Source organism: Neolamprologus multifasciatus, chromosome 8 (assembly GCF_963576455.1).
Source record: "Neolamprologus multifasciatus chromosome 8, fNeoMul1.2, whole genome shotgun sequence".
NCBI classification, from domain to species: domain Eukaryota; kingdom Metazoa; phylum Chordata; class Actinopteri; order Cichliformes; family Cichlidae; genus Neolamprologus; species Neolamprologus multifasciatus.
Window position 1 is genome coordinate 3,883,639 of NC_140446.1, and position 11,405 is coordinate 3,895,043.

The 11,405-nt window shown below is 39.5% G+C and overlaps 1 protein-coding gene across 2 annotated transcripts; it reads right to left on the bottom strand.

Annotated features, from left to right (window-relative positions):
* Positions 1-2,193: 2,193 nt before the first annotated feature.
* Positions 2,194-10,587, bottom strand: arf2b (ARF GTPase 2b). Of its 2 annotated transcripts, none has more exons than XM_085171245.1 (5): positions 10,436-10,587; positions 9,191-9,348; positions 8,325-8,435; positions 5,650-5,774; positions 2,194-4,054 (listed from the first exon to the last, which is right to left on the bottom strand). In XM_085171245.1, exons 2-5 carry the CDS (start codon positions 9,336-9,338, stop codon positions 3,893-3,895), a joined length of 546 nt encoding a protein of 181 aa, XP_085027371.1. In that variant the 5' UTR covers positions 9,339-9,348; positions 10,436-10,587; the 3' UTR covers positions 2,194-3,892. The 2 variants fall into 2 exon arrangements, with proteins under 2 accessions (XP_085027371.1, XP_085027372.1); XM_085171246.1 differs by lacking the exon at positions 10,436-10,587 and adding an exon at positions 10,018-10,405.
* Between the last annotated feature and the right edge of the window lie 818 nt (positions 10,588-11,405).

Sequence of the window (11,405 nt, forward strand, 5' to 3'; positions counted from 1 at the left end):
CACTTTGTGATCATTTGGGCCTTTTTGTCTGCTCTGCCTTACTTTGTCTGCTTTTTGCATCTCTCTGCTCATTTTGCATGCAGTTGTGTAACCCAGCTTTTGTTGCTTTGCATTACTTTAGTTATTCTGCATCTTTTTTGGCTCGTTTATAGCTCTATGCAGTTTTTTGTGTCTCTAAGTAGCTCTTTGTAGCACTATAGTTAGCGTGGATAATTTTGTGGTCACTTTTGAGTGTCGTTGTGTTTGCATTGCATCTTTTCAATCTGTAGCTATTTTGCATCTTTTTGCATTAATTGTATGCCAGAAAAGTCCCTTTAACCTTCTTAGAGCAGAGGCCCAACTAAAAGCAAGAAAACGTGGCCTTTTTTGTCCACAAGGGAACCAGAAATCTTTGCTGGTTTAATATTAAAAGTCACTGATTGGCTGCCTTTACTGTTTAAAGGTTCCATCCAACTTCATCCAGCAGTTTCAGGATTGATTTATTTTCATTTACTGCATATATAAGGCTTTTATATTTTAAAGTAGTATTTTTGCTTCATTTTTCAAAGTTAAACTTTTTGATATATATATATATATATATATATATATATATATATATATGAATAAATTATCTCACAATTTAGTCAAGAAAATAACTGGCTAGAAAAAAATTTGGGCACTTTAGTTTTTATTATTTTGATATTTTAACATCTGAAACTTAATCGTGAATAAAAATGAACAATCTGGGCCTTTTCTGTGTTTCATATAAACTAATAAAAACTTTGTTTGGTTTTTGTTTGTTTGTTTTTACCAGACACCAAAATGCTTTTTCTGCCTTACTGATGCCTAATAGTTTCTATTTTATAGTTTTATTCTCACTCAGACTGGAACTCTAGTCTGCAGTAGGCCTGCATGTACGTGACTGTGTATGTTTGTCTCCACCTAGAGGTTAAATCTGGAGGCTGGAGTTTTCTGTTCAAAGTTTAACCAGCAGTTTAGTCCTGGTTACATTTTTACAGACTGCTGTCAGAGCAAGAAACAGTTTAAAGAAGACATTCAACAATCAAAGTTAAAATTTCATAAACAAATTCATGTTTAAACTTCAAGGAAACACTTCTGCCTCTGCAGGGTAATTATGCAAACCTGTGCCTTCACAGTAATTTCACACCATGAATGCAGTAACTTAATTTATTAAATCTCTTTCTCTTCTCCTTTAGAAAGGTTTGCTGTTATTTCCTGATAGATTAAGAATTCCCACAGTTCAAACGCAGACTTTGTGCTGGCGAAAGAAAATTTTAAGAAGTGCGTCTGAGTAAACCCAACAGGAACAGAAACGCTGTCCTGAAGAGAAAACAACCTAGTTTATCTTTCTTTTCCTGGTGTTTCTGCAGCCAGCAGCCACTTCAGCAGAGACCTTTTTACTATATGGAGAGCCAGGAGAGCCAAACTGAATGAATTAATATTAAGACGCGTTTCCTTTATTTTGCATGAATCACAGGATAGTACAGAGGACAGATACAGTCCTCTGTACAGTCATCAACACATTTTGACAGCATAACATCACCTTCAGTTTGCAGAGTCATATGTTCCAATGTTTTAGATAAAATATATATCAATCACTCCTACTTTACATAAATATTTAAATTAGGTGAAATTTAACTTTGGAGAATAGATCGCCTGCATTGCAACTCATCCTTCTTACCTCCATAGACCCCATATTAAAACGTTTAATTTGACAGCAAAAACAAACTTGTTTGCAAAAAGGTTTTGGCCTCTATGGATATTTCCCCGCTTTATGACAACTGAAAAGGTTAGCCACCGAGCATAGTGTGGTTTATCCTCCTAACTGTAATAATCAGCATAACTCACAAAATGAGCTTTGTTTTTACTCAGTATGACTTGAAATGAATAATTGTGCCCATAAAATCACCAGAAAAATGTTGAGCAAGTCATCTGAGGGCTCCACATTTAAAAAACAAAACAAAAAAATCCCAAGGGATTTGCATCCCTTCTCTGGATCTCCTGCTTGTTAAACACTAGTAGTGTGCACCACCACACTGTGAGCCATGTGGACAAAAAAAACAAAGCTGACCAGATTTGGGCGCCATGTGAGGCCTGAACTTTCACAGGGATTGCGTCATTATTACAAACTTGTTTAATGCAAAGATCCACCACTGTAACACATGAGAAAATAAAAACCCTCTCCAACAGCTGTTGGATCAAATCATGTTTATTAATGTGTTCAGGAAATCCCCACAGAAACAGTTTATAGGGGAACTTACAGATTTACAATCATTCTTGACAGAAGTGCCAGCTCTAACCCCCATGGTTCAACACTGAGGACGACCAGCTAACTGCACACCCATTCCCCTCAACAGGTCTACCACCAAGTCCTTCCAGCTCGCCGACGAGCCTCCGACAGAGTACTTACTGTGTTGGTCTTTTCTGCCTGTAAACACCCAGACATCTGGACCGTTCACAGTTATAGAGAGCCTTCATTATTTTATTTTTTATCATGGTTTTTTTTTTTTTTTGGTGCCAATCCTTCATCCCGACCAGGAAGAAAAAAAAAAAGATCGCACACAGCTGGATGCTTTCAGACTTTCAAAATAAAAGTGCCAACCGTTGGTGAGAAGAAAAAAAACTCGTCTGAGGCCCTCGAGGATGCACTTTCTACTTCCATATACAGGATTTGTCATACTGCTCAAATGCATTTGGTTCAGCAGTCAAAGTACAAATAGAAATGCTAAAACTAGTTACAGAAAAAAAAAACATGTAACATCTCTTTAAAGGAATAACATGTGACGCCTGTGAATGTATTAGGACACCTGCCTCAGTCTGAAGTGTGCAAAATGTCCAACACCTTGTATCTGGCATGGAAACACTGAAGGTCATCTCCAAAAAAAGAAAAGAAAAAGGAAAATCCTAATTTAATCCCAGGATTTAAACGCCAGCAACCCAAAGTCAAGAATTGCATATTCTCGTAGAGTTTAATTTTTTAATTTTTTCCTCTTTTGTGCTTCACGCTCTCACTTAGTGGTGGGAGGGGAGAAAGGTAGTGTTCACTGGAGAACCATTGCTAAGAATAATCTTTTATATTCCAATATAATAATAATATTAATAAAACAAACAGCATGATTTTCAGATGACACCAGAATGATCAAGGATGGGATTTTCTCTTTTCTTACTTTTTTTTTTTAAATTTTCCATTTTTTGTTTTTTTTTTCCATTTGCTTCGACCTGATACAGGTTAAGATGCAATTTACTGAATCTCTTGGTGGGTTTGAGGTCTCAAAAATCTGATTAAAATGAACACCTAAGCACTGAAGGTGGGAGGGAGGGGGGCATTTCTCGTCAACATAGATATATTCTACAGGGAGGAGTGGGGGGTTGCACCCTTGCTCTTTCTTTGCCGTATGAAAACCGTGCTTCCTCTGAAGAGTAAGGGCGGGGCAGAACAGGGTCAAGGTGGGGGGGCCGTGCAAGACAGATTAGGCGAGGAGGGGGGTAGGCCGAGCAGGACAGAGACTGAGTTTGGTGGATGGAGAAAGAGAGAGAGAGAGGGGGCTTGAAAACCAGACTGCTGATTCCACAGGAGGTGTGTAAAAGGCACGCCAGGGTTACTCCCGATCCCAGCCAGCATACACAGAGACGCCTTCACACCCACACATCCACACAGGCATACACACCCACAGCCACACGCACACACACAAGCAGCACAGGCTAGAGCCCCAAGAGTACGGACGAGGAGGAAGAGAAAGCAGGAGGAAGGCGTTGAAAGAAAGAGCCGGGGCAGAGGAGTTAGAGGGGCGCAGAGGGGGGCCTGGATCCGGTGCTGCCGCTGTGTCGAAACAGAAAAAAAAATAAACAACAAACAAACGAAAAAATAATAATTCAAAACTGCTGGAATGGATCATTTCTGGTTCTTCAGCTGGTTGGAGAGCCAGTCGAGGCCCTCATACAAGCCGTCTCCGCTGGTGGCACAGGTGGCCTGGATGTACCAGCTGCGCTGGCGGAGGGCGTGCAGGCCCAGCTTGTCTGTGATCTCTGCAGCGTTCATGGCGTTGGGGAGATCCTAGAGGGAGAGGAAACAGCCAGTTATGATGCAGTTTTAACCATTTTTAACCATCTGAACCAAAAATCCCACAAGCTTTCATCAACCGTAGAAAAGCTTCTGAACAGTTCAGCCAATGTGAAAGTGCCTTCATCACCTCTTTAATGGCCACTAGGGGGCTACAGCTGTGGCTGAGGGGAGGACAAAAAAACTTGCAGTCCAATACAAGTGTTCAGGGATCGGCTCTCAGTAAAACTTTCCTGCTGAGTTTGAGTATAAGTCATTTGTTTCACGTCATATTAAATAATCTTATTTTTGTAATTCTCAGAATCAGAGAGGAGGGTTATCCAGAATAGATGATGGTGTTTTATTATGCTGCCGTTATTAATAGTATTATTATAGTAGTATAATTAATAGTAATGAATTCCATTTTTGAGGGCTTGAACATGCTCAAACCCTCATCAAAGTGTGCACACCTGCCAGAAGCAATGGAAAGTTTTGTATTTAATCAATTATTGGTTCCCTCACATCCTGTACTTATACTGTGCTAAAATCTGCACACAGACCAGAAAGTCTGCAAAGACGGACCAACAACAGCCTCTCTGCAAGATTTTGAACAGAACCTCCTGCTAACCGAACACAGCCAAGCTTCAAAGGTGTGAACTTGACACAGAGCATGCAGACACAAAACACCAGATGAACATTTGAATCTACATGAACTGAGGAACCTGCCGAAACAAACATATGACCTGTTCTGATAGGTAGATGAGACGATATCCTGTTGGTTTTGCTCTGCTGTCACCGATGTCTGTGGTTAGGTCTATTGGTTAGCACATTTAAGATTTCAACAGATCAGTAACAAAGTGGTTTGCAGCGGTTTTAGTCACGGTTCATTTAGGGAGGAAAAAAAAGGTGTTACTTCTATTAAATCTGTCTGAGATTTATCATCATTTGCATTTTTCTTGACTGAGAGTTCTGACAAACAAAATGAATGAGCAGCCTAACATTTAACAAAGCTTCTTGTCTAATCAATGCTTTCTTTTTCTTCTCAATACATGTGAACTACTGCACGGCAGGTTTCAGAATAGAGAATCAATGTGATGTTGAGCGTGCAGTGACAGCTGTTGTTCATTGTAAAAAAATTAAAATGAAATAGCTTCTACATATGGACTGCATTCATTTTTTAAATATTAGTTTTATCAGGTTATTGTTTTTGGCTTATTTTTCCCAGGACTCGAGTACAGCGCCTCAAACCAGCAACCTTCAGGTTGGTAGCAGGATGCACCAATTTATGGACGTTGTCTCGCACAATATGGCCGCCTGATATTTCTGCCTGCCCACATTAACACGGCTAGCTACAAGCTCCCCAGTCCTATCTCAAAGTATATAAATCCCCGACAGGGAAACATTTAAGGTGGAAGTTCACACCATTTTGATACTTGCATTTCTGCCTCTGAACCAGCAGACGCTTTTTTTTTTTTTTAAATTAAAGAAAGGTCCTGTACAAATAAAGTCTTGATCTTTATATCTGAAAGCTTTTTCATCCAAACCAATTGAGAAGTAAATTGGAGGCTCATTTCTTTTCTTGGCTCTGCGTGTCTGAAACTCAAACTCACCTGTTTATTTGCAAAAACGAGCAGCACGGCGTCTCTGAGTTCGTCCTCAGCAAGCATTCTGGACAGTTCCTCCCTCGCCTCGTTCACCCTCTCCCTGTCGTTGCTGTCCACCACGAAGATGAGCCCTGAATACAAAAAAATAAATAAATGCAGAAACATGTCTTCATTTATATTCTGGTTACAATGCATGCTCTATTGTCCCAGATAAAAAGCTCTGATTCTGTTCCAGTAATAATTCAGTCTGGACCAGCTCTCTTGGCCATTTATTAATCCCCAAAACAGTAAAGTAGAGTGGGCATAAAAAAAAAAAAAAAAAAGTATGAGTAATAATTTGTGATTTGGCAGCTGCAGGTCTGCTGACTGTGAGAATATATTAAATCCAGAAGCTGTTAAACACATCAGTCATTTGTTAAGTTCAGTACAGATTAATTTATGACTTAAAGCTGCCAAATCATTTTCAGTTGTCATAGATCATGTGAAAGCTGTATTTTGAGACAACCGACAGTTTAATGACCGTATAAAAAAAAGCTTCATGACACGAATGGATGGATGAAAGTACAACAGTGTTCTGAATGATGTTTTCCTGCTTCAAATTGAACACAAAAAATAAAGACAAAGCCAAGAAAACTGAGGTGATTTTGTTAAATGTCCTATGGCTGAAGCACACTTCCTGATCTGTGTGCCAGCTTGTGTGAGGAAATGTTTCATCATACCCACAGCTCACCGAATGTACAAACAGGATGTTTTTATATTCATGTAACAGGGGACGACGGGATCACATGCTCAGCTCCGGTCTATAACTGAGATACTATTTGTTTGTGAAGCTAGAATCTGTATGCAGCCTCACTGACCTGTTACATTACAGACTCTGAAGATGTGAAGGGCACAAAAATGAAAGGAATATCTACAGGACACAGAGATGCTGTTAATTTGGTCAGTTTGCCTGAAATTTAGGATTCTTGAGACTCAGCTGGTGTTCAGCTGAGGGATCATGATCAAGAACAGGAATGCTGGTTTTTCTTGGCTTTGAGGGTTGATTCTTTATTACCTTAAGTGATAGATAATTACACATTTTTTAGGTAAACGCCAATCTGATATTTTGGTTAGATATTGGGTTAATTCTATCTACAGAACCTGGATCAGATATCAGAGACAAAAATCGGCTATATGGTCTGAACTACTCAGTTCTCTGTTTTTCATAGTGCAGAGGAAGCTAACAGCGAAGCGGTAACTTCGGAACATTTCACACAACACCAACTTTCTACTCATGTTTACTAATTATTACAAAGTTCTACAAACTCTCATTTTAACTCATGATGTTCAGACAGAAAGACGTCATAAATGTGGAGGCTTGACGGACACGGTTCAGTGAAACACTTGTTAAGAAGGCTTTATTGGACTTGCGGGAAAGTAACTTGTAAACTCAATATCATTTTAACAGCTCTGATAAGCCACAGATAAACTCAGTTAAGCAGCATTTTTGCATTGCACCAATTCCAAGAAATGTGGCCAATCATGTATTACCTCTGCCGGAGATCTTCTAATATAACTGAGATTTATCACTGTTTGGACTTTCTCTTCATGTTGGGATAAAGATGTCAAGCTATAATTCAGAATGGCCATTTTAATTATGTTTTTGACAGAACTGATAGAGACAATTTCTATTTTTAGATATTCTAAGCATTTCAGCTGTAATACAATAACTTTGTCTGAGGATTAAGGGCATCACAGCACCATGAGACATTTGACAGAGAAAATTACGTCTCTACAGGTTAAAAACAGTCAGTGTTAAAAACCTAAAACAGTGATGGGCAGCTCCCTCCCCCCCGAAGACAATACTGACTTAGATAACGTAAGAACAGGGCCATACTTTAAACAGAATTTTCTGTTAGATTGTCAAAAAAGCCACTTGCATGCTAAGAACTTTACCATTAGAGTGAAGAAATAACAGGTCATCATAAAAAAATGAAGTATCATGTGTTTTTACTTTTTTTTAACATTTCTTGGGGAGAGGCTAGACCATTAAGGACATCAGACTAGATTGAGATGGTCCGCAGGCCTAATTTTGCATAGAGCCTTAATCTTTTTGCCTGGAAAAATGATGGAAAGAACGATTTTCTGTCACCTTAATCACAAAATCATTAACCAATACTCGGCACTCTAGCCCAAACACAACTTTCCTTGTTTGCTGTAGAAGAAAATTCTGTAGTCAGACATGCTGTTTGTTAAATGATGCTGCGTCTTAGATCATCACTGAAATGATTCACACATTCAGTTTCACACTTGGGTGCTCAGTATGTGGAAGGTGATGTTCATCTAATGCATGCAGGGAAACCACAGGAGCACTGATGGCAGTGCAGCAAATAAGGTGGCTTCAATCACAATTAATTTCTGCAGATTAAAGACACCACAAAATGTTCAACTTAGTTTGCTTACAAGCCGGATCATGACTGGCAAACACAAGACAGCATAGGCCTATACATTCTGATGAGTTACATATCAGGAAACAGTAGAGGAGTCACACAATACGCCCTTTGAGAATGGAACAATGGCATGTGAGTCATTGGTCTCTTTAATATCCTCTATGCACCAACGAGGCCACCTACGGGCAGTAATGCTCACTGACACAACTGCCAGCTAAGATAATGCCACTGCACACCACCCTTACACCTCACCTTGAGTGTTCTGGAAGTAGTGGCGCCACAGCGGCCTGATTTTGTCCTGACCGCCCACATCCCAAACTGTGAAGCTGATGTTCTTGTATTCTACAGTTTCAACATTAAAACCTGCGAAAAGGGAAAAAAAAAAGAAAAAAGGAGAGGAAACAGATGAGTCACTAAAAGGCTTTGGACCACTCGATAGCAAACACTACACGCAGGTAAAGATTTCTACAATTTTTTTTTTCCACAGTTTGTTCCTAATATAACTTTTTTATTTTTAAAGTCAACATTTCCTGACTGCATTTTAATCACTTATTTTTTGTTAAACCATTGTTAAAAGGAAATGTCCCGAAAGTCTGACATAAAGAAACATCTGGCTGCTGTAGATCAAAACACATTAAACTTGGACTCGCACAAAAAATAAAACACTAATCAAAAATTACCATAACTGCTTAAAGCTACAAAATGATTGGTCGCCCTGTTGACTGGTAATGGCATTCACCTGCCTTTGTGGCCACTATTTATCACATCACTCCTGGTTAAGTTTTTTTTTTTTTAAAATAGATTAGTTAATTTTAATTATGATTTAATTACTTCCCCTGAAACAAAGTAAGAAGTAAATTGCAATTAAAAAAAAAGACAATAAACACAAAAAGTAGATATATTAGTCATAGCCCTAAGTTCCGTAACAGTGTATCCCTAGTAATTAAAACAAATTAACAGTCAGATGTTTAAAAGACCTGAAGATCTGGTGAACAGGATTTTTTTTGTCCTCTCAAATAACAATGGGAAATAACTAACAACTTACAATCTTCTCATAGCAGTCTAAAAATACAGCTTCTTTACAATGACAGTGGAGTGATAGATGTAAATGTTCATACCAATGGTGGGAATGGTGGTGACTATCTCTCCGAGTTTGAGTTTATATAGGATAGTTGTTTTTCCAGCCGCATCCAGCCCCACCATTAGAATCCTCATCTCTTTTTTGCCAAACAGGCCTTTGAATAAGCTCGCAAATACATTCCCCATGGTGATGAAGCTGTCAAAGCAGAGACGGAGACAGGGTTAAGACAGTGTAAGGTCTGCTGTTAATCGGTTTCAGTGCAGTATGGTGAGAGGAAGTGAACACAGGGAAAATGTATCATAGAGAATACAGCTGACATCTGGACTGATTTACCGTCGTTTTATCGTTAGTCAGTTCATAGAGGCACACCACATTAGAGCAGTTCGATGACAGCTGTATATTTAGTCGAAAAAACGAGGTACATTGTGTGACACACGAAGGAGAACAAGTTAAATGTTTACACAAACGAATGATAGAGTCGTAGACGAAAGCCTCAAAGTTAAGGCCGTCCATATCAGCCATTAACTTCTACACTACAGAAGTATTAAAACTGCCTATGTGTCAATTATTTAACAGCAGAAAAATCGCATATCCTGAGGCTAAGCTGTACAACCGTGGATAAAGCGAATAGCTAACTGATGAAAAGATAAGAGAGGCCTGTTCCAGCTAGAAAACTCTGCAATAGCAGGTTAGGATAATGTTTCTGTACGAGTGAGCCGTCACAAGACGCTAGCTTTCAACTATAAGGTCAAGCTAAGTTAATGTTAAAGTTCATATCAGTACGTGTCAATAAAGGCTGAAACGTTCTGCTATGTGAACGCGCAGATCTTCTGTGAAAAGTCTGAAGTTTTCTGGTCTCTTTACCTGGTTACCAGCACTCGAAACAGGATACAGTTCGCTTCACTAAGGGCGGATGCTTCAGCTAGATAGCTAGTTTTCCTAGCATATGCTAACTTGCGACGAACAGGCGACACCGTTCGTCAACGGTCTAAAGACCACTGCCGGTTACAGCATATATCATTAATACATATAACGACGACCTGCTACAAAATCCACCTGGAAAACTGAGGCCTGGTTTCTGTGGCGTGAACATTAAAAGAGCTGATACACGGTAGCTCGCTATGCTAACAGCCGTTAGCTAAATGCCGCGTCACAGTTGAGAAAGAACCTCGTGACGTCATGCTCAGGCGAAACTAAATCGAATCGCTGGTACCGCGCGACAATGGCCGTACAATAAATGGCGTTACAGGCAAAACACAAGCGAGTTTATGTGGGTTATTACCTTTAAAACGACAGCTTCTCGATCTTTCCGTTATCTCTCACTGTCACCCCAAAATGGCGTCTTGCGCAACCAGGGAGACACCGGCGTACGGCCACTTCCCACTCTCACACCGCGTCCAATCGTAGCACGCATGGTGTAACGGATAACCCGCCCAGATAACGCCCCGGTCCAATCAGCGTGTCGGCAGAGCCCTGTGCGCACAGTGCACAAAATGTCGAGGAAGTGAGCCGTAGACAAGTTTATTCAAGTTTCAGACACTGAGAACTGGGCCCTCAGAGTTTTTCTGTTTTTTTCCCCTTTTTTAATCGACGACAAATGACTACAGGGAAACAGATATCGGCCACAAAAGAGACAAACAATGATAATAACGATTAAATGACATGAATAACCACAAAGACATGCAAAAAAGCATACAAGTCAAGCGGAAACGATCCATGAGATCCCCAACAGTACCTGGGGCCATGAATAAACATAAATAACCCTAAAAAGACACCAATAAATAAAGAAATCCACACATAAACAGAAGGACTATAGGAAGTCAAAAAACAAAACACAGAAATACAACATTAGAAAAATCTGTTTCTAGTTTATTGTTTTTCCTCTATTTTATGTTTGCTTGTGGTCATTTTGATTTACTTTTTGATCGTTTTACATCTTTAAGGATGTTTAATTTGCTCTTACTTTTAAGCACATTTTCTGAGTAAAACCTAATGATCACTGGGGTCACCGAAGGCCTCTCCAGCACTCTTTCCAATTGTCTGAGAGAGGTGGAGGGTTCTAACATTTATTTGTTTAGAGGCCTGTTTTTCCATGCCGGGACTCAAGATCCTGGCTGATCCCAACTTTTAGGCCTTACTGTCCATCTCGTTCTTCATAATCTGATTAATTGCATTTTTTTTGAAGACTTGAACCAGTGAAATCTTTCCTGTGGACTCACTTGAAGAGACATCTTGACATTTCTTTTTAGATC